The sequence below is a fragment of the Lichenostomus cassidix genome, chromosome 3 (assembly GCF_008360975.1).
Source record: "Lichenostomus cassidix isolate B80296 chromosome 3, HeHo_3.0, whole genome shotgun sequence".
NCBI classification, from domain to species: domain Eukaryota; kingdom Metazoa; phylum Chordata; class Aves; order Passeriformes; family Meliphagidae; genus Lichenostomus; species Lichenostomus cassidix.
In genome coordinates this window covers 112,990,460-113,018,304 of record NC_139483.1, presented here as the reverse complement: position 1 = coordinate 113,018,304, position 27,845 = coordinate 112,990,460, and the positions used below count along the sequence as shown (strand labels likewise).

The window sequence follows — 27,845 nt, the reverse complement described above, 5'->3', positions numbered from 1 at the left end:
CGGCCTCACCGTGACATCACGCCTTGGCTCCGGCCCCACGGTGACGTCAGGGCGCGGGAACCCCCCCGGCCCCGGGGAGCCGCGAGTGTGGGTTAAGCACAAACAGCTGCCGGCAGCTGGAGGGGGGAGGGGGTGGGGAAAGGGACATGGGGGAAGGGGGATGCGGGGGAGGGAGACACCGGGGAAGGGGACGTGGAGCTGAGGGGCCCGGGGCTGGGCTTGGCCAGCACCCAGGCGTGTCTGTTATCAGGAGGGGATGGTCTGACCTCTGTGCTCTCAGAAGCTGTGGGGAGCCGTGGAGGATCATGTAGGACTGCCAGGGGAGCCATGGTGGGCTGCGGGGGCTCGTGGCTTGGCCGCGTCCCAGGGGACTGCAGACAGCGCTGGGGCCCTGCGGCCGAGCGCGGGGAGCAGTGCGGTGCCCCGTTGTGCCCTAGCGCAGCTAGGTGCACAGCCATGGCGGCCGGGCTGGGGGCAGGACCCCGGAGGGACTCACTGCAGAGCATCCCGCAGTACATCCCAACAGACCCCAGCCCACCCCAGTACGTCCCAGCACATTCCAGTATACTCCAGCTCAGTGTGTAGCCCAGGGTGCTTCCATTCACCCCAAAATACCCCACTGCAGCCCAGCACTTCCCAGTGTGCCCCAGCAGGTCTCAGCAAAGCCCAGTGTAGTCCGTCCCGCTAAAGCCCCGCGGCGCCGCCCGCTGTCATCGCCTGCAAGGAGCTGTCACTAATGCCATTAGCGCTAATTAGGCGCGGCCGCCCCCAGGCTCCTTCGCCCCGCCCCCACCCGCGCGCCGCGCCTTGTATGGAGAAGGAGCCGGCGGGGCCGCTAGGGGGCGGGGCGCACAGGGGGCGGGGCCGCTAGGGGGCGGGGCCGCTAGGGGGTGGGGCATCTAGGGGGCGGGGCGCACAGGGGGCGGGCCCAGGGCGGGGTGGCCCCGCCCCGCTATTGACGTCACCGCGGGCTGGGGCGGTGACTGTGACGTCACCACAGCCCCGAGCCGACCGCTTGGCCGAGAGCGGTTGCAGTGACGTCATCCCAGGACCCCGCCCCTCCCGGCGTGCCCCGCGGCCGGAAGTCGCGCACTCGCAGGGAGACGTGTCGGAGCGGCGGGTCCGAGCGTGAGCGCGGGGACAGCGCGGGGACAGCGCGGGACAGCGCGGGGACAGCGCGGGGACAGCGCGGGACAGCGCGGGGACAGCGCGGGGACAGCGCGGGTCCCAGGCAGGAACAGAGCCGCGGGTTGCGGTGGGGTGGGAAGGACCCACTCTGGGGTCTGAGGGGCCTTTAGCGGGTCCTGCTGGGGGTGGCGTCCCCCGCGGGTCCCTGCAGGGTGCCAGCCTCTGTGTTCCCCCTCCCCGCAGGATGATCACGGACGTGCAGCTCGCCATCTTCGCCAACATGCTGGGCGTCTCGCTCTTCCTCCTCGTCGTCCTCTACCACTATGTGGCCGTCAACAACCCCAAGAAGCAGGAGTGAGGGAACCCCCGGTGAACCTCCGCACCGCCCCGGCACCGCCCCGGCACCGCCCCTCCCTGCCGCGGGGCCGCACCGCCATGCCCCGGCGGAGCTGAGCGCGGAGCCCCGAGAGGCGCGAGGCCGAGCTTCTTCCAAACCAGCTTTAACAGAAACACGATGATACACGACAAAACCGTGTGACGTCATAAACCCTCCGTCGCCCCGGGCCTCTCCTCCGGGCCCGCAGGGAAGAGCGGGATGTGTGGGAGCACCGGGAGTCCCTCAGCCGGGCCGGGCCGGGGCAGCGGGCGCGGGCACAGGACGGGGTGGCTCAGCGTAGGAGGAGGGGAGCTGTCGGGAGGAGCTGGGCAAGTGGGGACCGGTGTTCGGGTGCTGTGGTGGGGGACAGCGGCGTGGGCAGGGGGACTTCAGTCCCCTCGCTGCCACCACAGCCCTTGTCCAAGTGCTGCCGGCACGGGGCAGAGCAGGGCCGGGGGACCCTTGCCCGTGCTGCAGCCCTCCGGTACTGTGGGGCTGTACCTGAGGGCACAGGCCCCTGCCCCGGCACCGGAAGCGTCCCTCGGCGCTCAGCACGCCCCCGGGGGGCACGGGGGCCTCCAGGCAGAGCCCTGTGGGACAGAAATTGGTGTTAGTGAGGCACAGTGCTACTGGCGGCCCCAACCACTCTCGTGGCTCAGGGCTCCCACTGCCCCACTGTCAGCAAGGACTCTGAGATGACCCCACACCAGAGCTGGCAGCAGTGCCTACCCAGGCCTCTCCGGGTTTCTCCGGGCATTCAGCTTCATTGGGAGCACCTGGGGGAGAGGGAAGAAGAGGATCAGTGCCAGGTCTTTGTCCCTGGGGTTTTCCCATGTCTTGGGGAAAGGTATGTGGGACAGAAACACCTGGCAGAGCCTCACAGGTGGGAAGGCTCCCTGCCCCTGAGGGTCTCCCAGTCTTTAGGACAGCCCCCCAAATATGTCCTCCCCAAAAGGCCAGCCAGCAGAGTCATGGGGCAGCCTCTTCCCAGGGCACAGGCCCTGCTGTGCTCCCAGGTTCCTTCCCTGCTGGTGCCTCAGTACCTGCAGCGGTGCCATGCCCTGGGGCTCTTCCACACCTTGCTGGGCCTCCTGTGGTCCGTGGCTGGTGCTCAGTGCTGCCTGGGTGCCCTCAGGCAGAGTCCCTGTGTGACAGAAGAGACAAAGTTCAGTCCACGTTGGTGAGGGGCTCTCTGCAGGTGACAGTGGAGTCACCAGCCGCCCACCCTGGGCATGGAGCCATCATGGGGCACACTGGCAAGGCGTAGTGACACAGTACCCTGCAGTGGCCACACACCAAGTCCCCCTCCCTGCCAGCCTTGCCAGGGCCAGGCCTCACCGCACAGCCAGCACTGAGGGGCTGCCCTGGCAGTGGCCAGTGCTGGTGGGAGGCTGTGGTGGGCACAGAGCTCAATCCCAGCTTGCACTGCCAGTGCAATGGGCTCTACCCCACCTGTGCTGGCTGGTCCTGCACATCACTGCCCCCAGCTCCAGCCAAGTTCCTGGCCTGCTGTCCCATGGCACTGGTGTGACTGTGGTGCCCAGGCCTACCTAGGAGTGAGGACCTGGGGGCACAACCATGCCCTCTGAACCAGGGTATGTCCTGGAGCATGGAACACTTGCTCAGCCAGGGAAGCTGGGGGTAAAAAGGAGGGTGTTTGGGGGCCTGGCTGAAGTGGACAGCACTGAAGGAAAATGTGAGTTGCCTCACCTCTGCTCTCAGCTTCTGCTCACCCAGTTAAACAGTCTTTATCCCAGCCCAGTTTTCTCCCCACCCCACTGAACAAGTGAGGTGGGGGTGAGGGGTGTGTTGCCCACTGGGGTGAAGCCAGGGCCAGACCCTGCAGCAAATGGGACCCTGCAAGCAGGGGCCTGTGCTGGGCAGGATGTGCCAAAGCTCCTGCTGCCAGTGGAGGTACCAGCAAGTGGCAGCTGACTTCACCTGGACTAAAATAGCACAATCTGGTGACCAACCTCAGCCAGCAAAGGCCAACAGCAGCTCAGGGTGTCACTGTGGGTCTGGCAGCAACCCCCTCATGCTAGCATGAACACAGGTCTAGGCTCCTGTGTGTGTGGCCAGGATGGAGTGGGACATGGGGAAGAAGGGGAAGGATGGGACAAAACCAGGGCAACAGGGTCTTTGTCCTGTGCCATCCAGCCCCCACCTCATCACACCTCCAAGCATACCCAGGAGGGCAGAGGCTGGGATGGCACAGCCAGCATGAGGGCACAAGTGCAGGCCTTGGAAAGCCAAGCCATGGGGTCAGAGCAGCCCTGGGCCACGATTCCTGTGAGGACACAGTGGTGCTGACAATGCTGGCCCCCTCACAGGTGGAGAGTGGGAGGAGGTGGCAGGAGAGCAACCGGCAGCTGGAGTGTGGAGGTCTGGGGTGGCCAGGTGAGGAGCAGGTCAAGCTGATGCCAGGGCAGGGGAGGAAGAGCTGGGTCCTGGTCCCAGTGTCAGGCAGCATGAGGGTGCAATGTCCCATGGAGCACTCACTGTGCTGGTCGCTGTGCTGGAGGAGGCTGTGCCAGTGGGGACCATGGGCCAGGGAGGCAGGAAACCCCACCCAATCCATCCCATGGACCCCATGGACCAGGCTCTGCCCCTCCAGCTCACAGAGTCTGTTCCTGCTCACACCCCTGACTGTCCCCAGTCCCTTCAGCCAGGGATGGGGCCAGGGGTCGCTTTAGGTGAGCCCGGCCAAAGGAACAGACGGAACAACGTGCCCATGAGAACATCAGCCTTTTATTTCCTCCCCACCATGTTCTCATGGCAGACAAGACACAGTCATGACAGAGGGCTGGGCAGCAAACCCCGAGGACAATGCGACAGACACCAGAGGAACAAAGAGCTCATCAACAGCACAGCTTCAGGCGCACCCAGGCACACAGGCAGGCACCTGCCCCCGGCTTGCACCCCCAGCTCTGGGCAGCAGGAGGCTTTGGAGGATGGTGCCCCCAGGGCTGAGGCCCACAGTGGATGGAAGCACAGAGCTGCAGGGCTTCCCCTGCCGCTGCCTGTGCCTTGTGGCCCTGAGCCCCTGCCTCACGGTGGCGATGCTAGCATAGGGGGCATAGCCAGTGTCTTGCCTGACTTTGGCACCCCCTGCGGCCCATCAGCCCCCACCAGAGGGGACTCTCTGCATGTTGGATAACCCCCAGTGCCCCCTGCCAGCCCACCTCACCACAGCCACAGGTCCCAACCCACTGTTTCCCAGTCAGTGCCTAGGGAGGGGAAAGGCACTTTGGTGTGTCCTTGCTGGCCTCAGGAATGCTTTGGGAATAGCGGGAAGTTGAGCAGAGGTTTTCTGCATTGGCTTCTCTAGAAGCCCCTTGGTCCCTGCACTGGAGGGGAGGCATCTCCCTGCAGGCCCAGTGCCCAGGGTCCCCCATAGCCCAGTGGAGCAGCAGCAGCTCTTGCCCAGCCAGGGCTGAAGGACTGTAAGTAGGGCAGGAGCTCAGCTGGGCTGTAAAACTGCAGGTGTTGCTGTGCATGTCAGCCCTGACCCTGCTCAGGACCGGCCTGTGAGGACAGGGGGCCCTCACACTCACTGTTCCACACAAACCCACTGTCACTGTGTCCGAGCCTGGGCCATGCTGGTGCTGAGCTCCCTCAGAGCCGTGGTTCCGCACAGCAGCTTGACAGGCGCCACAGCAGGCGCGTGAAGGGTCCCCAGCCTGGCTTACCTCTGCCTGGGGCTGGGGTGCTGCCGCCACTCGGGGGGCTCTGGGAGGCCATGGCGGTGGCTGAGGGCCTGGGGCTGCCAAAGGTGAAGCTGGGGGAGGCTCGGATCCGTGGGGAGTCCTGCTGGCTGCCCCCGCTCCCGCTGGTGCCGTTGCTGAAGCTCCTGGCACGGGCCAGGGCGTAGTCAGAGGCCGAGGTGGGCAGCCCACTGCAGGGGTGAGAGATGGGGGTCAGCCTGGCACGGTGTGGGGGGCACCCCTCTGCACCCACCATCACAGCCCAGCACTGAGAGCTGAGTGGCTGTGGCACCACATCTGGCAGAGCCCTGGACTTCTCTCCAGGATCTGGTGAACAGCTAGGGACAAGAATGTCACTAGAACTGTCCCTGAGAACTGCAGCCCCAGTGCCCTGCGCTGTATATCACTGTCCCAGCACTGTTTCTCAGCCCCAGTCCCAAATCACGGAATTGCTGAGGTTGGAAATGACCTCAGAGACCATTGAGAGACCATCTGACCATTCCCCAGCACTGCCAATGCCACCACTATGCCATGTCCCAAAGTGCCACATCCACACAGCTTTAAAATCCCTCCAGAGATGGAGACTCCACCCCTGCCCTGGGCGCCCTGTGCTGGACAGCCCTTGCCATGAAGAAATTGTTCCCAATATCCAACCTGAACTTCCCCTGGCACAACTTGAGGCCACTTCCCCTTGTCCTGTCCTGTGCTCCCTGGGAGCAGAGCCCACCCTCCTGGCTCCACCCTCCTGTCAGGGAGCTATGGAGAGGAAGAAGGCCCCCCTGAGCCTCCTTTTGTTCAGGCTGAGCCTCCCAGCTCCCTCAGCCTCTCCCATCCCTGTCCAGTGCTGGAGGAGATGCAGCACTTCCCAGGTTACTGGGGCAGGTGAACCCCAACCACTCTTTGCCCCTCTTGGCTGATGGCTCAGAGCAGGACTGACACCTGCAGGTTCCTGGAACTTGGCAGGACTAGGGCCAGGGCAGGTGACCCTGGCAGGTGACTCACTTGGGGACATTTATCATCTCTAAGTGCCGTTATCCTGCAGCTCCCGCGCTCGCCCCGCCGGCCCTTACGTGGAGCTCCTGGGGGGGGTCCTGGCACCTCCTCTCCTCCGCGAGCCCCCAGTGGTGCTGCGCAGCCCCCGCACGTGCTTCAGCATCCAGGCACGCAGGTTGCCGAGGCAGGTGTGCTCTGAGAGCACAATCCGCGGCCAGGGGTTGCACTCAGCCATGTCCAGTGCCGCCACTGCCACCGCCCGTCCCACCTGCCCGAGAGAGGCCACAGGTCAGGGGGACACGAGGAGACAGGAGGAACAGGAATGTGGAGCACAAGAGAGAGGTGTGCTGGTGAGCATGAGAGGGCACAGTGAAACAGTAAGAAGGGAGGCATGGGAAGAGGGGAAGCACGGAGGACACAGGGAAGGAGAGATATAGTGGGGGGCACTGGGGAGAGGGGCAGCAGTGAGGGTGTCAAAGGGAGAGGAGGCCACCAGGAGAAGAGGGGGGCATGGGGGGAGACAAGGACACCAGGAAAGGGGGATTCTGGGAAGGGTGAATGCCAGGGAGTGGCAGCACTGGGGAGAGGGGCAGTTCCCTAGAGCTTGAGGAAGAAAGGCAAGTGGAGGAAAGAAACCCCAGTCCTGGATCCCAGCCCACCCTCTGGATCTCAGTCCACACCCAGGTTCCACTGACCCCCTGTACCTGCTCAAAGAGTTCCACGGTGTATCGGGAAGGGAAGGCAGGTGGTGGCGGGGGGCTGGCACGGCCATTGTCATGGCAAGCCCCCGGGATGCTGTTCACTGAGCGCCCTGTGTTGTAGTTGCATTCCAGGGTGTAGCTGTGGGGCACAAGAGAGCCCCTGTTACCCCACAGACCCACGGCAGGGCTGGGGTCATCCCACACGTCACCCTGGGAGAGCCAATTCAGCAGATTCAGGGCACTGGAAAGGAGGTCCCATTGCACCAGGAAGGGGGTCCTGCTCCAAAGGACACAGAAGTGCCAGGAAAGTGGCAGGGTTTTGGGGACAGGATGGTTTCCTCTAAAGGCAGGAATGGCCCATGCCCTGTGTGGGGATGCATGGATGCACCAGAGATCAGCGTGATGGGAATTTGAGATGGATGTCACGGGGCCCTGAGGGTGGCACCCAGAGTGCCAAGGTCCCTGTGAGGGGACCTCTTGGTCACCTCTGGAAGGTGCTGGGGAACGAGGATGTCCCTGATGGGCGTAAAAAGGGAATTATTTGATACCAACACCAACAATCCAGGGAGTGGGCAGCCACAGCCTTCCCCTGACGCTCAAGGTGTCTCAGAGCAAGTCCTCCCAGAGGAGGAGGGATGCAGAAATGGGGCCTAGGAGCTGCCAGTTGGGATGGCTCCCGTCTGTCCCACTGCCCAGAGATAGCTGCAGGGTCAGTACATCACAAAACCTAAGCAGCTCTATCCTGGTCTGCCTGAGGGACCACATATGCACCATGAGCAGTCCCAGCACTTTTTGGGATGTTGCTGTTGGATCAAAAACCTGAGCTGCTCCAGATCAGTCACATAGCAAAGTACCCCAGCAACCCAAGCCCAAACCCCTGTGTGTGTGTTTGTTCCTGTGGGGCTGGACTGGTGCTGAAGCAGCAGCAAAGTACACAGCAAAAACTGAGGAAACTCAGAACCTCCAGTCTGTGGGTCTGGCTGCCTCAGCCAGTGATATGTTCCCAGCACAGGAATGGGCCAGGAGGATCCCATCCCATGTGGGAGAGGGGTGGATCACAGGAATCCCCGACTCACAGGACCACCGATGGGCCAACATTGGAATCTCACACACAGCCATGGGGATGCTGTGCCCACAGCAACTCTACTTAATTACAGCTCAATACAGACAAGAACACCCAGGAAAGAGGGGAATTCCCCTCAGAAAGCCATGTGAGAGCAGGGAGGAAAAGCCAGAGCAGCTGCAGAAGGGATTGGGAGGGACAAGAAGGAAAGGAGACTGGCTGAGCCTGTGTCTCAGGAACATGGCAGCAGCCAGCATGACCAGGCCCAGCCTCTGCTGTCCTGCTCTGGAGCCACACGGGACGTGGCTGTCCCACAGAACTGGTTCCCCCTTTGTCCAACAACCCACACCCACCACAAGTACTCAAGTGCCAGGCCAGATGGGTTCCCCAGTGCTGCCCTACCTGTGGATGATGCCCAGGGCTTTGTAGATGGCCACACGCCCGCTGCCCTCCTTGGACTGCCCGTCCCGCTTGTCCCGGGCGTACATGTTCTTCTCCGAGAAGTTGCAGCCCGTGAAGTCAAAGTGAGGTGAATTCAGGGAGATGAGTTTGGGGAACAGCATGTTCTCCACCTGCAGAGTGCAGGGAGCAGCAGGGGTGATGGGGGCCCTTGGCTGCTCATCCTGCTCCAGTAGGACCAGTGCTGAGCTCAGGGATGCACCAGGGTCAGCTGCATCCACTCTACCCACTTCTAGGGTCTCACAAAGCTAGTGCTCAGGGGATGCTTTCCACGCCCTGCCCAACTCCCGATGGGCTCTCCTGACAGTCAGCTGGGAGGAGAGGAGGGAGCCCAGCGGCATGGTTCTCCCCCACCCTCATCCCTCAGAGGGGCAGCTGGCTGCTGGCCCATGCCAGCTCCCAGGGGGAACCTGAGACCTCCTGCTGCCCAGGTCACCAGACGAGGGGATGAGAGAGAGGAAGAAGAAGAAGAAAAAGGAGGAGGAAGGAAGGAAAGGAGAAGGAAAAGGAAGGAACTGCGACAGGGAATTCCACGCCCCTCTCCCAGAAGTGGGAGGGAGCATTGGGGCCCATAGGAAGTGGGCAGAGCAGCAGGAGGGTCCTGGCAGCCACAGCAGCCCTGGATTCCAGCTGTACCCTCACCTGGTCGTTCTCATCGCTGAAGCTGTTGCCGTACATGAAGCAGCCGCGCTTGGATGCGTGGCCATGCAGGTCCACATAGTAGGCCAGGCCACTGTCCCGGGGTGCAATAGGCTCTGGGGGCTCAGCAGCTTCGGGGATGGGGGCTGGGGGAGGCTTCCACGACCCCTCCTCACAGTGCTCGGTGGTGTGGCTCGATGGGAGGATCCAGGCGGCTTGCTCTGTGCTGTCTGACAGCCGGGAATCCTGAGCTGGGCAGGAGTGGGTGCTGGCAAGCCAGGTGCTGGGGGAGTTGCGGAGGTTGTTGGTTTTGTCCAGCTCTGATAATGCGGCCTCCACGGCCGGGACGGGAGAGTTGGGAGATTTTATGCTCAGCGAGCTGGTGCTGAGAGGGGAGACAAACGTCCTCCAGTCCGGAGAGCCTGGCAGGACGCGGCTGTGGATGTGGTGGTAGAGCAGGATGGCTTTGGCTCCGTACACCGCGGGGTGCAGCTCGGCATCGGGGTGCAGGTACTGCCGGTTCAGGTTCACCCCACGGGAGTCAGTTCTGCAGAGAGAGCAGAGTGACCTGAGGACCTTCCAGGGTGCCCCAGCAGAACTGAGCTCACCTTGGAATGCTGAGGGCTTTGTGCTCTGTCCTGGAGTACAACGGCCAAACCAACCCTCATGGCCAGAAGCTGCCAGAGCACTGAGAAACTCAGTGAGGCAGAGCCCTGCATGATCCCCCCAGAGAAAGGAATGGAGCTGGGGAAAGGTCTGGAGCACCAGGAGTGGCTGAGGGAGCTGGAGTGGCTCAGCCTGGAGAAAAGAAGGCTCAAGTGGGGACTTTGTCACTCTCTTTAACTCCCTGACAAGGGGGGGTAGCTATGTGGGGGTCACATTCTGCTCCTGGAGAACAAGGGATAGGACCAGAGGGGAACAGCCTCAAGCTGAACCAGAGGAGATTTAGGTTAGATATTGGGAACAATTTCTTTGTGGAAAGGACTGTCTAGCCTTAGCACAGGCTGCTCAGGGCAGGGGTGCATTCCCCATCTCTGGAGGGATTTAAAAGCTATGTGGATGTAGCACTTGGGGCTATGGGTCAGTGGTGGCCTTGGCAGTGCTAGGGGATAGTTGAACTCAATGGTCTCACAGGGCTTTTCTAATCCATATGAATGCACAATTCTATGATTTTTATAAATTTTACCATCTTTCTGAGATCCTTTCTTCAGCAAACTCACAGCCTTTTCCATATTTACATCCATCAGTGAAGGACACTCACCTTTGGCCACATCTATCAATCAATATTCAAATAAATGGTTTCTGCTTCTTTTTCTTGGGCGAATGGTTGGACTCAATGGTCTTGGAGGACTTTTCCAACCCAAATGATCCCATGAAACACAGAGCAGGGTCCTAGCCAGGACAGCCTGTCTGGGCCCTGCACTCACCGGTAGTGACCCCGCACCACCCCATCGGGGTTCAGCATAGGGATGAGCTTGAAGACAAACATCCGCCGCAGCATCTGAGCACGGGGATCCTCCTCCCGCAGGATGAAGTCCAGGAAGCCATTGAAGACAAAGCTGGAGGGGGTTTCTCCTGGGTGGACTCTGCTGCTGAGGAAAAACACCTGGGGACAAACAGACAGAGGTGAAGGGAGCGTCCTGTCTGCCCCCGGATGCTGTGATGGGGAAGGGTCTCACAGACTTTGCTCCAAAAACTCTGCCCAAACGCTCCAGCCCTTGGGGACATGGCACCATTCTGGTCACAGACATGGGGGTTGCACTAAGGTGCCAACACACAAGCCACCACGGGGGCTCCTGGTCCCCGACCCCCAACACAGCCCCAATGCCAGTGTGGTCTCTCACCCTCTTTCCAGTGAAGCAACGTGGCCGGGGTGTGCTGGTGTCTGGGAAAAGCTTGTCCAGCCGAGGCTCCCGCTTCTCCTGCATGCCATGGCATGAGGTGATGGTCAGCAGGTCCACACGGAGCTTGTCCAGAGAGTGGCAGAGCAGCTCCCGGTGGTAGTAGACTGAGTCGAGGGGGCTGTGGGGTGAGAAGGGATCTCAGCCAGCCCCAGGAGCAAGGGGGCTCCCAGCTGGGCTGGGAGTGCTCTCTGCACCTGCAGCCCCAGCTCTGTGCCCCAGGAGCTGAGCAGCCCCAGCCCCAGCAGGACCACCCCCACATCTAGGCTGCTCCCTGCCAGATACCCTCAGAGTCTGCTGGGAACACAAGCAGCCATTCCTTCAGGGTAAAGAAGATAGCCCAGGGCTGGAGGTTGCACTGCCCAACATCCCCCGGCTGTGGGAGCAGTGGGTTCTTAGCACAGAAGGTCATCCCATCAGGGAGATAATGCATCCCAGCAGGAGGGCTGGGGCACTGAGGGATTCATCCCACCGGGGAGATAACCCATTCCAGCAGGAAGGACTGGGTTCCAAGGCATTCATCCTATGAGGGAGATAACTCATCCTGGCAGGAGGGACTGGGCTCCAGACCAATAATGGATCCTCTGGAGTCCTGTGGGTAGCACAGGGCAAGCTGCTGTCACTGCTTATACAGAGCTGGGGCAGAGAAGCATGGGCCAGGCAGCTATGGGGAGGGCACAGCAACCCTCCTGCTGCAGACAGAGCTTCCCCAAGGGAAAAAACACAAGCAGGCACACACCAGGAAGAAGAGACAAGGCCAGAAAAGGGGGACAAGAGCCAGGAAGGGGGACAGGGGAGGCACACCTGCTGGGGGACATGTGCCTGCAGTCCTGGAAGCGGCCATCCAGCTGTGCCAGCATGTCCTGGCACTCAGTATAGGAGAAGGGGTAACAGAAGGCAAAGTAGGTGGTGGCCCCACGGTGCTCCAGGAAGCGATGCACGAAGGACAGCACAAACTGTGTCTCCACTACCTGTGACAGACATGGAGAGGGCTGGGCTCTGACACAGGGGTAGAGGTACCCTAGCACAGCACTCATCGCTCTCCTCTGGCCTCCATCAGGCATTGGGGGTGCCTGTGGCCACCCGCCCTTGGCTATCCCCATGGGAATCACCATCCAGCTGGCTCCACTCATGTCTCGACATGCTGGGCTGTTCCCTGCAGAACCTTTAGGTCTCTGCTCATCCCACTGGCCAAACCACAGCTGCCCTGTCCTTTGTTAGGAAGAGGGAGGGATGTTCTGTCCCTGGAAATGTTCCAGGCCAGGTTGGAAAGGCTGGTCCAATAGAAGGTGCAACCTTGGTTTGGAGCAACCTGGTCTAGTTAAAGGTGTCCCTGCCCATGGCAAGTTTGGAAACAAGATGAACTTTAAGGTCCTTTCCAACCCAAACCATTCCAGGACTAAATGATTCTCTCTAGCCCCTGTTCTGTGTGACACAGAGTGGTGTTGGGGGGCTTGCTGCATCCCCACAGCCGTTGGGAGCAAGGAGGGCTCAGACCACAACTCCCCTGGGCAGCTCCTACCAGACCAAAGAAATCTCTCAGGAGTCTCACCCCTTGGCTGTGCCTTCCAGGGCTCTCACCCCTCAGCTGTGCCCCTGGGGCTCCCCCCAACCTCCAGATGTGCCCCTCACCGGGGCAGCAGCACTGCTGCCACAAAGAGCTGATTTCCAGCCTCCCATTGAAGGGGACGGAAAGCACGAGTAGTGCTTGGGATGGAGTTTGGCATTTCCCCAGGAAAAACACCCCACGGCAGCCTGTGCCCAGCCCCAGCTCTCCTGCCTGAGTGTGTGGCCCTGGGAATGGGCAGTCACTGCTTCCACCCTCCCTTGGAAATGCCAGTAACAAACCAGCTGCTTCACCAACCCAGCAGAATCTGGGGATCACCCCAGTGCAGGAAGCAAAGGATGTCCCTGCCCCCAGAGCTGCCCCTGCCCCGAGCACAGGATTCCCGGCTGCCTGACCCTTGTCCCCAGCACAGGGACCATCCCTCCCGCTCACCTGGAAGCTGGGCCGCTGCCGGATTCGCTCCCAGCGCGGGCGCACGGGCAGGGTGCGCACGAAGGGGGTCATGCCCTGAGCGTACAGCCGGCTCTGCTTGTTCATGTTCAGGATATGCAGCTTTATCAGCTTCCCCGGGGCCCCACCCCGTACGCTGAAGTAGAACCAGGACCTGGGGAGGGGGAAAGAGGCGCCGCCTCAGCCCCTGCCTGGGGGTCCCCGAGCTCTCCGGTGTCTCTTCCACCGACCCACCAGGAGCGTGTCAGAGCCTCGGGGAGGGCAGAATCAGTCCGCCCGAACCCCTCCCAGGCCACCTCTGACCCTGCTACCTCCCCCAGCCCTTTCTTCAGCGACCCCCCTTACCGAGGCACCCCTACACGGCACCACCCAGTCCCGCCAGAACCTGTCTGACCTCCTGGGGAGGGCACAGCCCCCCGAACCCCCTCCAAAAGCACCTCTGATGCCACCGGCTTCTCCAGCCCTTCTCGTCAGCCCCCCAGCCCCACCGACCCCCTTCCAGGGACAGCCCCACACCGCACCAGCCACTCCCGGGCTACCGCCAGAACCTTTCCCGGGGTAACCCCGACCCTGCCCCCCCCCGCCCGGTTCCAGTAGCCCTTTCCCGGTCTCCCCGCCCAGCGGTACCTGTTGCCGTTCTCATACTCAGTGTGGGCGCAGTCGGGCTGCGTCCACACGTTGAACTCGTAGTCGGCAGCGGGCAGCGCGTTGGCGCGGGCGGCGGGGCCGCTCCCCGGCTCTGTCGGGCGCACCTGCTCCACGTGTGCCAGGTTCCCCGAGTCGAAGCGGGAGCTGAAGAGGAGACCCCCGCAGCGGATCTCCATGGTCCGGCAAGGCCGGGACCGGCATCGCCGCGGGACGGCCGCGGGACGGCCGGTACGGGCCGCCCGGCAACAGCAACGCGCGCGGCCATTGGCTGCCGCCTTCCAGCAATGTGCGCGTCCATTGGCTGGCGCCCCGGCAACGGCCGCAGCGGCGCTGGAGGCACAGTTCCGCCCTGACCACGCCCCCGCGTGACCACACCCCTCACAAGACCACGCCCCCAATTGCCCTGACCACGCCCCTCGCTGGGCTCCCCGCCGGCGGCGATGGCGATGGCGGCTGTGTGCGCGCGGACGGGAGTGCACGGAAACGGGGTGTGTGTGTATGGACACCGGGTGTGTATGGACAGGGGGTGTGTACGGACAGGGTGTGTATGGACACCGGGGGTGTATGGACACCGGGTGTGTGTATGGACACCGGGTGTGTGTATGGACAGGGTGTGTGTATGGACACGGGGTGTGTGTATGGACACCGGGTGTGTGTATGGACACCGGGTGTGTGTATGGACACCGGGTGTGTGTATGGACAGGGTGTGTGTATGGACACCGGGTGTGTACGGACACCGGGTGTGTACGGACAGCGGTGTGCACGGACAGGGGTGTGCATGGACAGGGGTGTGTGTATGGACAGGGGTGTGTATGGACACCGGGGGTGTATGGACAGGGTGTGCACGGACAGGGGTGTGCACCGACAGGGTGTGTATGGACAGGGGTGTGTACGGACAGGGTGTGTATCGACAGGGGTGTGCATGGCCACGGGGTGCGTGTATGGACACAGGGGGTGTGTATGGACAGCGGTGTGCATGGACAGGGAGTGTGTATGGACAGGGGTGTGCACGGAAACGGACTGTGTACGGACAGGGAGTGTGTATGGACAGGGGTGTGTGTATGGACAGGGGGTGTGTGTATGGACAGGGGGTGTGTGTATGGACAGGGGTGTGTACGGACACAGGGTGTGTGTATGGACACGGGGTGTACATGGACAGGGGGTGTACATGGACAGGGGGTGTACATGGACAAGCACAGACACAGGTGAGTATATGGCACACAGGGCTGTGCATGGACACATACATGGAGCACACGTGTGCATGCAGCCACGGACACGTGTAGGTGCCCAATCCAGGTGTGCACACAGGTGCCCCTACATGTACATACACCTGTAAGAACACAGGCACACCCATACCAATACACACCAACACTGACAGAAGGGGGGTTCAAACCTGACACCTCCCACACACCACACGGACACTCCACCCCCAGAGTCGACCCATGGGGTGGCACCACATGGCACAAGCAACTCCTTTGACCCCTTTAAACCACCCCAGGCAGAGCATGCAGGGTCCAACCCAGGCACCGTTCCTCCCATTTTGGGTGGGAAGGCAGCCCTGAAGGTGGGCTGTGGGGACAAATGTACTTCCCCGCCAAAAATGGGCTGGGAATGGGGGTGCAGGGGGGTCTGGACAGCCCCTCCTCCCCATCATGCACAGATGTCTTCAATAATAAGGAAGAATAATAAAGCATATGGAGCAATTATAAGGAAAAAATAATAAAATAAATCAGTTCATTCACCAGTGGGAAGAGGTGGGGAGATGAGGGGCTCCAGGTGTCCACCCCTGATCCTGTAAGCAGGCAAAGCACAAGGGGATGGGGCTCACCCACCCAGGGCAGTGGTACAGGGAAAGCCAAAGTGGTCACAGGGTGTGGAAAAACCTGGATGTGTGTCTCCCTGGCCCCTAAAAGAATAAATCTCCCCCAAAAGCCCCCAATTGACCCAAAGTTCCTGTGGGCATTGCCCTCGATGCCTCTGTCACACATCCTGCTGCACTCTGGATACTCCTTGGCAGCTAGAACTTTGGGAGGTGGTGTGACCTCCAGAAAGCAGCTCAGTGTCCAGAAATCATGGCCAGAGCCCAGTTTTTGAGGGCCAGGGTTGTGTTTTGCAGGTAAATCCAAGAAGAATAGGTGAAGCTCATCAAGTGGTCCCTCATGCACGCCCATGTCAGCTCCCCACTGGAAAAGCAAGAACAAGGGATTAGAGGGGGGTGTCAGAGCCAGAAGGGGTGACATAGGGGATACAGGAGCCCCTTGGGCAGGATGACACCAGCCCTGGTGCTGGGTCTACAGAGAAGGATGAGGGGGACAACCCCAGCCGGCACAGGGAGAGATGTGACTGTGGCACCAAGGGATGGAGCCCCTGGGGGAGCAGAGCCCAAGGGGAATCATGCAGCAGGGGCTGCTCACTTGCAGGAGTCGAGGCAGTGCTGCCAGCCCCGCTGCAGCACCGCAGCCAGGCCCTGCAGCAGTGGCACCAGGCAGCTTCGCACCAGGAACAGCAGCAGCTCGCGCACACACTCGGCGAAGTGCAGGAGGGACTCGGGGAGCCGGTTCTGGAGCTGCAGGAGCAGAGACAGTGTGGGGTGAACACCAACCCCCCAGCAGGTCTGGGTACAGCGAGGGTCTGGGGTCCTCGTTACCCATGATGGTCCCATCTCACTCCTCCCTCCTCCAGCATCCTTGAGCCCTCCCCACCTTCCCTCTTCTCCGGCTCTCAGCAGACAGGGCACTCACTCTGAGACACTGATGTTACCCCACTGCCACCAAAATGCTGGCCTTTGGAGTTTTCTGAGCCCTCTCCCTTCCACAGTCACTGGAAGCAACCGGCATGGGCTGGTGCCACAGGAGGACAGACAGCATCAGAGACCTGCTGTGGGGCTGCCCCCCTCCCAGAACCCCAGCAGTGGGGGGCTTCTGCCAGAAGCAGTGGCAGACACATCATCGTCCTACTTCAGGCCTTCCCGTGTATTTCCCTAATACAGATTCCCCAGTCCAACAAGCCCAACACTGGCATTCCTTGTCTCCTCCAGCCCTGGCAGCCCCCACTTACCCAGTCACTGAGCCAGGGCAGGCTGCCGTGGAGCCAGGAGAGCAGGGAGCTGCACTGCTGGGACACATCCCGGGCCACCTCACCACTAGCTTCCCAGAGCAGCTTCAGCTGTGGCTGCAGGATGGACACAGCCATGGAACCGTGGTGGGCCAGGTTGTGCTCCAGCCACCTGCAAGGGAGTCCTCAGGTGAGGGCAGTGCTGGACCACAGGACCAGTGGCACCAACACAGAGTACATGGGCACAGAGTTGCCACCACGGCGTGAATGGCAGAGAATTCCAGTCTGAGCTGAAAGTGCTTCGAGGCAGAGCTGCAGAACAGCTCCCAGCTCCCTCCCAAGCCCTCACTGTGCTGCACAACAGCTTCACCCCCCTCACCCCAGCCACCCGCTCACGCTGGTGTCACAGACCTGTAGCCCTCGAGGCAGCCAAGGGACACCTTCTGCCAGGCCAGCTGGGAGGCAGGCAGGACGCCGGAGGAGCGGAGCAGCTGAGCGGAAGAGGAAGCTGCAAGAGACAAGTGTGTTCTGTGAGTGGCCCTTGGCTGCGGGAACACACATTGGTCTGTCCCTAAGGACTCTGCAGGGACATGTGGCTAGAGCTGTGCTGTGCTGGGGAGATGCTCTAGGAGGGGACAGAGGGACAGAAGCCCCTGAGCAGGGAGACCCTCCCAAGGGGGAACAGGCAGAGGCAGTCTGCCTGCAGACCCTGCATCCCCCAATACCCCCCAGCTGGACAGATGGACAGGTCCCACTGCTCACAGCAGCCACAGAACAAAGGCAGGGACCAGAGAGGCTTTGCTCAGGGGAGCAGCCACAGGTTTGACGTCAACAACGTTCCTTGGCAGAGCAAGGGGAAAAAGTCTCAAGTTGTGACAGGGAAGGTTTAGGTTGTAAACAAAAAACAGTTTCTCCATGGAAAGGGCTGTCCAGACTGCCCAGGGCAGTGATGGAGTCTCCATCCCTTGGGGGATTTAAAAAGCCGTGTGGATGTGGCACATGGGGACACAGGATAGTGGTGGCCTTGGCAGTGCTGGGGAATGGTTGGACTTGATGCTCTCAGAGGGTTTTTCCAACCTGGCTTATTCTACGATTCCATGAATCCCCACCATACCCTGGAAGGAGCCGTGTGTCCGCACATCGTGCAGGAAGAAGCCAGTGGCAAAGACCAGGAGGACAAGCAGCAGCCGTGACCAGGGGAAGCCCCGGCCCTTCATCTTGCGCAGCAGCTCCTGGGCAGAGGGACAAGACCCTGTCACCATCACAGCGGGGTCCCGACACTGAGGAGACCTCAGCAAGGCTGTGCTGCCCTCTGGCAGCATCCGCCCCCGGCTTCCCAGTGGGGACCAGTGACATTTGCTGAGCAGCTGGGGAGTTGGCCAGGGGCCAGCACATCTGTCCCTGGTGTGTCCTGCACGTGTGTCACTGTGGGACCTGGGCGTGGCACTTGCCGGTGGCATGAGGGGCAAACCAGAGTCCCTGCACAGAGCTGAAATCTGGTGGCTGGATGACACCAGGCAGCATCCGCCCATGCTGTCCCTCACCTTGCAGGCAGAGTCACAGGCAGCCACATCCTGGTCCCCTCCAGTCCCTCTGGCCGCCAGCTCCTCATTTGTCACTTTGAAGGAACGAACCGTTTCTTGCAGCGACTGACGCACCTTGGGGACAGCAGGAGCTGTGTCAGGAACCCCAGATCCCCACCAACCCCCTGAGCTGCCACAGCACCAGGAGGGCAATCGCAGGTCGCATGGGGACACTGCCATCTCAGGGACCTCTTGCACCAACACAGGGACATTCTCCCACCCCACAACCATCCCTGTCCCACAGCTCACTTCTACCTTCTTGCTGCTGCTCTCCCAGGACTCCAGGAGGTGGTTCAGCAGCAGACTGGGGGAAAGGAGAACATGGGGCTTGGTCAGGAGCTCCCAGAAGGAATTTAGGAGTCCCAAAGGTTCCGCAGATGAACACTGACTCCTCTTGGAGCCACGGTGTGGACTGACCTGGACTGAGACAGATGTTTGGTGTAGAGCTGCCTCCAGACGCTGAAGCTCAGCGGGTCCAGGCTCAGGCACTGGCTCATGGAAGTCAGAAGCTGGGGAGGGAGCACAGCAGGACATTATGCACAACCTCACCTCGGCCCACCAGACACCCCATGCCCCGGGCTGTACCCTGGCACAGCCACCCACCCCCACACCTCCCACATCCAGCCAGCTGCTGAGGCACTAAACACAACTCTGGCACTCCTGTCCATGGAGAGGGGTGGAACTGGATGGTCTTCAATGTCCCTTCCCACCCAAACCATTCTATGATTTGATGATTCCTAGCCCCTGGGAGCAGGCAGCACAACCCCTGCCCTGCCATCACCATCCTCGTGACAGCACATGCTTGCCCTGCCACAACTCCATGGCACCACCAAATGCAGCCCATGCCCCCCATGCCAGGCTCACCTCCTTCTTCATGGCAGGTGGGCAGGTGGGTGTTGCTCGGGAGAGGAAGGAGGGGAAGTAGGTGTGCAGGGCTGCCTCGGGCCGGGCACCAAAGGCCAGAACCTTCAGGCGGGGGTAGAGGCGCCGCAGCTGCTCCTGCAGGCTGGGAGAGAACGCGGAGCTGCCGAGGGCTGGGGGCTGTGGCATGGCACAAGGGGGCACTGAGGGCCCACCTTCCAGCACGGCTGCATGGGGATGGATGGGCCAGAGTACCTGGGGGACAGCGAGTTGTTGGGCATGAAGGCGAAGTCCAGGAGGGGGAAGAAATCCTTGGGGCCGATCATGCCAAAGCCTTTGGTGAGGTTGGGGTGCATCCTGCAGAACAGAGCCCTGAGCTACTGCAGGGGCTGGTAAGGGGAGAGCCAGCTCCAAGCATCCAGCCCCCTTGTTCCCAGCGGGACACAGGGTGTCACTCACATCAGCAGCCGGTCCAGGTAGGAAACGGCGTACGGCGACAGGGACTTGATGCCAAGCACTGGGAGCATGACGCCGAGCCACACTGCGGGGAGAGGCAGAGGGGTCCAGCCAGGCTATCCCTACACCAGGGCAACCCACCACCCAAACCAGCCAGCAGATAGGCAGGCACATCCCTTGGGAAGGGCTTCAGGGCAGCTGTGCTGCAGAACAGTGGAGCAGCATGCTCTCTGTCCTTGCAGGCAGGATGGTTCCTCTCATGATCCAGCCATTTTCCTGTGCTGGCTGGGGGAAGCTACATTCCAGATCTTAAGGATCTTTCCCGACCTTTTCCCACCCCTAAGCAATACTACCAGCAGGAGTGGAGGTGCACTGGCAGTCCCAGGAGGGGACCCCATCCTGCTGCTACTGGCTCTCACCTTTCAGGCCCTCATGGAGGTTGGTGAACCCGGCCTGTCCCAGTGCCCAGAGGACTGTCAGGCACTTCACTGGCCGGTTCTGGTGGGAGCGCAACACCTCCAGGTACTGCAGGAGGATGGGACACATTAGTTGGGAAGAGCTGCAACCCATCCCGGCCCAACTAAGCATGGAGCCATGGGACCAGCAGTGCCTGGGCCCCCAGCCCCTGGGAGGGACCCATAGCTCCAGGTGAGGCCAGGAGCCGTTCTAGGGGAACAGGGTGAGCCCCAAACCCAACCCTGGGAGTGCATTTCTGCTGACGGGGCAAGGGGAAGCCCAAACTCAGCACTGGTGGTGCAGTGGTGCTGGGGGGACAGAGGGAATCCCAAGCCCAGACCTGGGGGTCCAGGGCTGCTGAGTAGGGCAGGCAGAACCCACTGGAGACACTGGTCCCTCTGCAGGGCAGGGCAGAGAGATACAAAGGACTTTGTGCATAGGATGGATGAGCAGCACCACCAGGTTTAAAGCACCCACAAATCTGGCTCACCCCAGCTCACCTTGCCCAGGTTGGTGGTGGCAATCTGGGGCCTGTCTAGGAGAAGTGCCTGGATGCAGATCCTGTACCCATGCAGCGACTCCCCTGGAAAGGAGATGGGGGGTCTTGCTCAGCCATGGCCTCCATGGAGGAATTACAAAGACCTTCCAAACAGGCAAGGAGGAGCAAAAACCAGTGGGCAGAAAAGGGAGCTCTGGGGTGCTCACCTGGGGTCTTGTCCAGCTCCTGCAGCATGGTGTAGATGCAGTGGTCAAAGAAGAGCTCCAGCACACCTGACGCCTTTCCCAGCAGGGACCGGATGATGCTCCTCAGCTCCTTGCTCACCAGGCAGTATGGATAGTCTAGGGTGGCAAGAGAGAGGGAGCAGTTTAGTGAGGGAGCAGTTTTGTTTTGGAGAGTTCCAGCAGCTGGAGGAACCAGCCCAGTGTGAGGCAGGCACAGGGAGTGCCTCATCCTCACATCACCTGGGCAGCACCAGCCCCCTCCTCAGTGATTCTGCATCAGAGGCAGCTAATCCAGCCCCAAGGGATGGCTTCCTATTAAACGCTGATGCTGTGGCCTGGAGAGGATACTTTGTTCCCTTTCCCCTTAGCACCCCAAACGACACATGCTCAATGTGAGTGGTGACCAACTGATCACATAGGAGATGGCAATTCTGCCCCTGCATCCCTCCAGCAGTTGAGGGTGGATAGCTGTGAGTGAATTCCCAAACTCCACAACAGCAGGCAGAGGTCACAGATCCCTATGGAGAAGGGGTGACTGGGGAAGCCTCCAATTTGACAAATGTATGGGCAATTTCACCGCGTTTGTGGCCAAGGGAAGAAAGTTGTGGGCACAGCCCAGAATCAAGTAAATACTCCCCATTTTGTTAACAAAGGATCAGAACCCCAACCACTCCCAGCTGGCAGCAGGACACGGACCGTGGGGGTGCTGGCTCAGCACGGGGTCACTCGTGGGCGCCTGCAGCTTGTAGTTGAGGTACCCAGCCAGGTCCTTCACCCACACCGAGGGGTTCTCAGGGAACACACTCCGACTCTTTCCCAGCTCCTTCTGCAGATCTGCCAGGTCCAGCTGAAGTGACAGATGGACAAACTCAACTCAAGATGAACACAACTGGGCAAAAAGCATGGGAAGGAGAAAGTTAACTCTGACTCCTAAGGGGCCACAGGGCACAGAGGGAAATGTTTCCACCTCCATCCCAAGAAGGTCACCCTTCCCACATGGAAAGGGTGGATCCCTGGGGCAGAGGATCGTCTGGGGCAATCAGCTCCCAGCCAGTGAGCCCATCAGTGTGCACTGGCACATGTTGGCACTGCTAAAGGCTCCCTCATGGTTGCAGCTTGGCAAGGATAAGCCTGAGGTGATCCCAGCCATGGCTGGTCTGCAGTCCACACCTGGACCCCCCAGGGAAGAAACAGCCACAAGCAACAAAACCCACCTGGTGAACAACCCAGTAGTGTCAACCAGGTGCACAGCAGTAGCTCCTGCCCCTCTCCCCCACCACTGCCCAGACATGCTCATTCCCTGGTTTTACACTTGGATCATCTGCAGGGCCACTCCATCAGGGCTTGCTGCAAGGCTCACACTCTGAGAGCCTGAACATATTCCCACTGCCTACTGAGCCAGGTGTCCTTGGGCACTTTGCCTCAGCCCCGCTTTGCAAGAGGAATTCTACACAAACCAGCTGCTGCCACAGCAGGAAACAAACGCCCCCAAAACCCCCATCAGTGACCTGGCATGGTCACACAGTGTCTGTCACCGCTGAGCACAGGGACACCTCTGGCTGCCACCCTCCCCTGGGAACACAGGAATCCCACACAGTCATGCACAAACTGTCACTGTGTGCAAAAGCTGGACGTGGAGAACCACTGGAAGGATGGAGGGGACACCCACCCAGTGCAGAGGGAAGCAGAGGGAAACCCCTTGTAGGAGGGGGAGTGGAGATCCCAGGGCATGAGGGGGATGTAAGACCCTGGGGCAGGGGAGGAGCCAAGTAGGCAACAACTGCCATCCCTGGGGACACATTACTCCAACAAAGCCCATCTGGGCCTGTTCTGGAGCCCTCTGTGCTCAGACATGGCCAGGACAGGTGGGACAGACACAGACAGGTTCTGCAGATCCAGCTGGAGCACAGGAGCTGCAATACTGACTCCCAGAGCCCCACCACTGAGAGAGGGAGGAGGCTCCAGCCACCACAAAGCTTCCTTAGGGTTCTTCCCAGACACAGGCAGGGAGTGGGTGAGGGAAGGAACCAGAAATTCCCTTCCAGCCACCTCCTGCCACTGTGTCTGCTGCCTCCAGCACGAGGCAGCTCCTCCCGTGTGGCCCACGGGGAGATGAGCCTGTGCAGTGAGGCTGAAGCGGGACAGGGCACTGTGCTCTGCCCTGCTCCCATCTGCCAGACTGAACGGCACCTGAGGCAGCTGGAATGCAGCTGGGAACACGGGCCCGGTGCTCCAGCTCCGTGACCCCACGCGAGCCGGGGCCTAGCCGGGCACACTCACAGCTTTCAAGGCTTCCTCCAGCGAGCGGCACCTGCCCTGTTTGGCACCAGCGTCGTTCCCCGGTGCCTTCTTCCCACTCTTCCCCGAGTGCTGCTTCCGCGGCGGTGGCTCGGGGGCCGCGGCGGGGGGCACCTGCTCCTTGTTCTGCTTCCGCAGCGCCCGCTCGAAGCCCAGCTGGAAGATGGTGCTGGAGGTGGCGATGGGAGCTGGGAACGGGAGAGGGAAGGGGTGGCAGAGGGCGCCGTGGGGAGCGGCAACGCGGGGGGATGGGGACGGACCGAGGGCACGACGAGCCAGCCGCGGCCCCCCGCCCACGGCCTCGGGCTGCCCACGGTGTGCGAGGGCCCACGGCCTGGTGCACAGCATCCCCCAAGGCCCCACAGCCCCAGAACACTCCCACACCCACGGAGGAGACATTCACGAGCCGGCCCAGCCCCGGCAGCCCCTCCCGGACCTGTGGGACCCGCCGGGAAACGCCACCCGCCCCACCGAGACCCTGCCGGGGACCCGCCGCCGCTGACACTCACCGGGCAGGGGTAGAGCGCGACCAGCGTTAGCTTCTCCCAGGGCACGGCGGCTTGCGGTGCCGCCCGCGGGCCCCCGCCGGCCCTTGCGCACCACCTCCCAGCGCCCGGGACCGGCGCCGGCCGTGCCCGAACCCGAACCCGAACCCGGGGCTGCTCCCGCCGCCGCCATCGAGACCCGGAGCGCGAGCGGCGGCGCCGGGGCGGGGTCAGAGCGCGTGCGCACGCCGCCGCTGCTGATTGGCTGCGCGCTCGCACACGCGCCGCGCGCGCCTGCTGCCACGTCCCCGCCCCGCCCCGCCGGGAAACGTGACTGGCTGAGAGTGGCCGCGGCTCGGGGGCGGGGTCAGAGCGCGCTCCGCCCCCCGCTGGCTCCGCCCACAGCCCGGCCTTTCCTGGCAGAAAAGGCGGAGCCTCGCGCGGGTGGGCGGAGCCATGCTGATTAAACAGACGATGGGGCGGGGCCGAACGGCGGGGGCGGGGCCGAACGGCGGGGGCGTGGCCACACCCCTCGCGCTGCGCCAGCAGAACCCACCGGATCCCGTGGGGGCGGAGCCTTGTGGGTGAGGGGCGTGTCCATGCAAATCTGACAGCACCGCGCCGAATGACGGGACACAGCTCGCCCAAAGCCGCCGCTGCTCTCGCGCGTCCGCGGATGCTGCGCGGGGCGGAAGGTGCGGATGGAGGCGCAGCGCGGGGCTGGGTCGGTGCGGCGGGCGCGGCGGAGTGACCGTGTGTTGTGTAGGCGTGCGGCGGCTGGGGTGTGTGGGTGCGGGGTTTGAGAACTCATACTTACCTGGCAGGGGAGACACCATGATCAGGCAGGTGGTTTTCCCAGGGCGAGGCTCATCCCTTGCACTCCGGGTGTGCTGACCCCTGCGATTTCCCCAAATGCGGGAAACTCGACTGCATAATTTGTGGTAGTGGGGGACTGCGTTCGCGCTCTCCCCTGATCTTTTTGGTTAATAATAGATCTGCAGTGGACCACTACAAAAACGCTCTGGCCCGGTATATGCTACAAGTTTCGTTACTGGTTTAGCTACTCGAACACACCTGCTTGCTCAGCGCAAGGTGATCGCAGCGTACGCAGGACGCAATCTGCTGTATTGTAGGAACCATTCTCCTTTGCGTCACCTTTTCTGTAATCCAGGAACATCTCCAGGGAAAGTCGTGGGCGCAGGGCAGGAACCCGAGCAACCCCCAGAGCGGCAGGGGTCGGGGGTGGTCTCTGTTCTCCCCCACAGATCATTCTCAAGGCTCAGCGTGCCCTCAGCACTGGGAAGGGAGTTAACTCAAAGCAGACTCAGCCGGAGTGAGGTGGTAAGGGCACAACTCCTGTGCTCTGCTGGACGCGATGGGTGTCACCTGCTGGGGGGATCTGGGGGTTACCTCAGCCCCTTCTCCTGCACCCCCACCCGAAGGGCTGCTCAAGTGCCGCTGAGCTGTCTTCTGTACTTCAGTCCCAGGCGGGAGGGCGGCAGAACGGCGCCGAGCCCGTTCCATCTTGTGCCCGGGTCGTCATTGTCGCCGAGGACAGAGGCTTTGGAGTCCCCAGAATGAACTCAGAGGCCAGCAGTGGGGGATTACCTCCTCCCATGAACGCGGCCCCGCCGGTTGGAGCGGCCAATCCCGCCCTGTTTTGCGCGGTCACGGCCAGACGGACGTTCCCCGGACCCCGGTTTGGAGGAGCGACGCCGCTGGTCCCCCCGAGACGCCCCGAGTCCCGCGGCAGTGATCGCTCCGCGGCTCGGACATATGGGAGCGATACCTTGTAGCTGAAGAGGCGTGTCTGATACAAGGGAATCAGAAGTTGAAAAATAACTTGTTAGAAAGTGCTCACCACACAATATGTCTATTGACTTAACATTCATTGTGTTTGCCAAACAAAGGACTGTGATACTCTGGAACTTCCACGCTGGCAAAAAAACAAATTTGTTGTTCTGGCCTTTGGATGGAGAGAAGGTCAGTGAAGAAGACCTTCTGCAAAGACCCCGGAACCCCTCCACAAAACAGAACTACACAAGCACAAGGATGTAAAAATGACTTTTGAACTCATAATACGAAGCGGGGATAGGCTATGCACATGTATAAGCGTCTTAGGGAACTCTATGAATTTGTAACATATAACCACATATATACCGAGCTGTACGGGACTGACAGCACGTGAGTCTTTGGAGGGCTACCTCCCACGTTCCCGGTGCTGCAATAAACATACCGGCTTTACAGCTTAAAATTATACGGGTTGTGAAGTTTTGTCTTTTTCTTAAATCATGTCCATCCAAGGGGACAGGTGAGGGACAGGGAAATAAGAGTGAGCGGCCACCGGCAGAAGGGGCAATAGAGGCGCCTGACAGACGACTAGGGGCGTGTCCATGCAAATCTGACAGCACCGCGCCGAATCTCGGGACACAGCTCGCCCAAAGCCGCCGCTGCTCTCGCGCGTCCGCGGATGCTGCGCGGGGCGGAAGGTGCGGATGGAGGCGCAGCGCGGGGCTGGGTCGGTGCGGCGGGCGCGGCGGAGTGACCGTGTGTTGTGTAGGCGTGCGGCGGCTGGGGTGTGTGGGTGCGGGGTTTGAGAACTCATACTTACCTGGCAGGGGAGACACCATGATCAGGCAGGTGGTTTTCCCAGGGCGAGGCTCATCCCTTGCACTCCGGGTGTGCTGACCCCTGCGATTTCCCCAAATGCGGGAAACTCGACTGCATAATTTGTGGTAGTGGGGGACTGCGTTCGCGCTCTCCCCTGATTTATTTGTTCAAAAACAGATTTTGAATTAAGTGCTGTTTGTTAGACAGTTTTCGTTAAGCCCGACAGAAATGTTACGTTGCGTATTGAATGTATATGGTCAAAGCGCAAATTCTCACCGCCGCAGCCGTACCGGGGACTGCAGGCGCCGCTAGCAGTGCTCGGCGGTCATGATGCGAAGATAGCGGAGGGCCCGGCGCTGAATCGGGATGGGGAGAGGGATACGGGAGCAGCAGTATGTGGGATTGCGGGTGTAGCGACGATCCCCAAGTGGTCCGGAGCTCTCTGGAAGGGTCGGAGGGCAGAGAGGTTCAGGAATAGCTGGGGTTCCAGAGGCGTCCCGGGACGCTCTTTCCGAACAGGCGCTGCTGGCGGTCGGGAGACGCATTGCTTGCAGAAATTGGCCAGCGGATCCCTAAAGGGACGCTCTGGGCTGCCGCCTGTGGAACCGGGATCATCCCGGCCTGTCCCACGCCGTGTCTGCAGGAGCAGGGAAACACCCCGGTGAAACTGGTCCTCGCTGGGGAAAGGGCGCCGAGATGCCGGTCCCGCTCTGCGAGCACTGCCCGGGTCACCCCCGGTCGAGTCCCAGGTCGCTTATGCAACGATAGAGCCGGGACACCGACATGCCCCGCAAGCCAGAGGCCGAACCCTCCGCCCAGGCCTCAATGCCGAATTAATCCCGCTGCTCTTGCCTTTCTCCGGGGAATCCCCGCGGGGCGAAGCTCCTCGTTCAGGCCACAGACGCAACCGCAGTGAACTGCAAGACCAAAGCATGCAGATATTCCCGGGAGTAGCCAATGCTACGTCATATTCAATCTACTTTTAACTATCATAATCAGGGGAGAGCGCGAACGCAGTCCCCCACTACCACAAATTATGCAGTCGAGTTTCCCGCATTTGGGGAAATCGCAGGGGTCAGCACACCCGGAGTGCAAGGGATGAGCCTCGCCCTGGGAAAACCACCTGCCTGATCATGGTGTCTCCCCTGCCAGGTAAGTATGAGTTCCCAAACCCCGCACCCACACACCCGAGCCACCGCACGCCTACACAACACACGGTCACTCCGCCGCGCCCGCCGCACCGACCCAGCCCCGCGCTGCGCCTCCATCCGCACCTTCCGCCCCGCGCAGCATCCGCGGACGCGCGAGAGCAGCGGCGGCTTTGGGCGAGCTGTGTCCCGTGATTCGGCGCGGTGCTGTCAGATTTGCATGGACACGCCCCTAGTCGTCTGTCAGGCGCCTCTATTGCCCCTTCTGCCGGTGGCCGCTCACTCTTATTTCCCTGTCCCTCACCTGTCCCCTTGGATGGACATGATTTAAGAAAAAGACAAAACTTCACAACCCGTATAATTTTAAGCTGTAAAGCCGGTATGTTTATTGCAGCACCGGGAACGTGGGAGGTAGCCCTCCAAAGACTCACGTGCTGTCAGTCCCGTACAGCTCGGTATATATGTGGTTATATGTTACAAATTCATAGAGTTCCCTAAGACGCTTATACATGTGCATAGCCTATCCCCGCTTCGTATTATGA

The 27,845-nt window shown here is 61.2% G+C and overlaps 3 protein-coding genes and 3 non-coding genes across 6 annotated transcripts; 3 read left to right on the top strand and 3 right to left on the bottom strand.

Moving 5' to 3' along the window:
* The first annotated feature begins 1,216 nt into the window (after positions 1-1,216).
* OST4 (oligosaccharyltransferase complex subunit 4, non-catalytic) lies at positions 1,217-1,658 on the top strand. The gene is made up of 2 exons (XM_085057306.1): positions 1,217-1,231; positions 1,372-1,658. The coding sequence occupies exon 2, from the start codon at positions 1,373-1,375 to the stop codon at positions 1,484-1,486; it is 114 nt and encodes a 37-aa protein (XP_084913432.1). The 5' UTR covers positions 1,217-1,231; position 1,372; the 3' UTR covers positions 1,487-1,658.
* AGBL5 (AGBL carboxypeptidase 5) lies at positions 1,613-13,998 on the bottom strand. The gene is made up of 13 exons (XM_085057304.1): positions 13,609-13,998; positions 12,964-13,135; positions 11,769-11,935; positions 10,908-11,085; positions 10,491-10,669; positions 9,067-9,610; positions 8,368-8,537; positions 6,906-7,041; positions 6,279-6,469; positions 5,194-5,399; positions 2,548-2,648; positions 2,234-2,280; positions 1,613-2,094 (listed from the first exon to the last, which is right to left on the bottom strand). The coding sequence occupies exons 1-13, from the start codon at positions 13,803-13,805 to the stop codon at positions 1,797-1,799; spliced, it is 2,586 nt and encodes an 861-aa protein (XP_084913430.1). The 5' UTR covers positions 13,806-13,998; the 3' UTR covers positions 1,613-1,796.
* A 1,334-nt stretch (positions 13,999-15,332) lies between these two features.
* On the bottom strand, positions 15,333-23,792 carry TMEM214 (transmembrane protein 214). The gene is made up of 17 exons (XM_085057305.1): positions 23,570-23,792; positions 23,043-23,248; positions 21,459-21,609; positions 20,745-20,879; positions 20,540-20,622; positions 20,003-20,108; positions 19,587-19,668; positions 19,383-19,484; positions 19,131-19,272; positions 18,684-18,775; positions 18,522-18,570; positions 18,228-18,341; positions 17,798-17,915; positions 17,095-17,191; positions 16,687-16,855; positions 16,044-16,195; positions 15,333-15,812 (listed from the first exon to the last, which is right to left on the bottom strand). The coding sequence occupies exons 1-17, from the start codon at positions 23,736-23,738 to the stop codon at positions 15,686-15,688; spliced, it is 2,094 nt and encodes a 697-aa protein (XP_084913431.1). The 5' UTR covers positions 23,739-23,792; the 3' UTR covers positions 15,333-15,685.
* A 562-nt stretch (positions 23,793-24,354) lies between these two features.
* On the top strand, positions 24,355-24,518 carry LOC146440566 (U1 spliceosomal RNA). The gene has a single exon (XR_014851429.1). It is a non-coding gene; the product is annotated as a U1 spliceosomal RNA (small nuclear RNA).
* A 1,630-nt stretch (positions 24,519-26,148) lies between these two features.
* On the top strand, positions 26,149-26,312 carry LOC146440565 (U1 spliceosomal RNA). Its single transcript, XR_014851450.1, has one exon. It is a non-coding gene; the product is annotated as a U1 spliceosomal RNA (small nuclear RNA).
* Positions 26,313-27,151: 839 nt separating this feature from the next.
* On the bottom strand, positions 27,152-27,315 carry LOC146440564 (U1 spliceosomal RNA). Its single transcript, XR_014851449.1, has one exon. It is a non-coding gene; the product is annotated as a U1 spliceosomal RNA (small nuclear RNA).
* Positions 27,316-27,845: the final 530 nt, after the last annotated feature.

Bases quoted from the DNA above. Each gene is read 5' to 3' on its own strand.
- AGBL5 (XM_085057304.1), bottom strand. From the start codon at position 13,805: ATGGAGATCCGCTGCGGGGGTCTCCTCTTCAGCTCCCGCTTCGACTCG. The intron at 9,611-10,490 runs GTGAGTGCAGGG...CTCTCTCTGCAG, and splicing joins GTGGTGCGGGGTCACTACCG to AACTGACTCCCGTGGGGTGA. The intron at 7,042-8,367 runs GTAGGGCAGCAC...TGTGCCCCACAG, and splicing joins GCCCTGGGCATCATCCACAG to CTACACCCTGGAATGCAACT.
- OST4 (XM_085057306.1), top strand. From the start codon at position 1,373: ATGATCACGGACGTGCAGCTCGCCATCTTCGCCAACATGCTGGGCGTC.
- TMEM214 (XM_085057305.1), bottom strand. From the start codon at position 23,738: ATGGCGGCGGCGGGAGCAGCCCCGGGTTCGGGTTCGGGTTCGGGCACG. The intron at 19,273-19,382 runs GTACTCTGGCCC...GTTCTCTCCCAG, and splicing joins AACAACTCGCTGTCCCCCAG to CCTGCAGGAGCAGCTGCGGC. The intron at 17,192-17,797 runs GTATGGTGGGGA...TGTCTCTTGCAG, and splicing joins GACACACGGCTCCTTCCAGG to CTTCCTCTTCCGCTCAGCTG.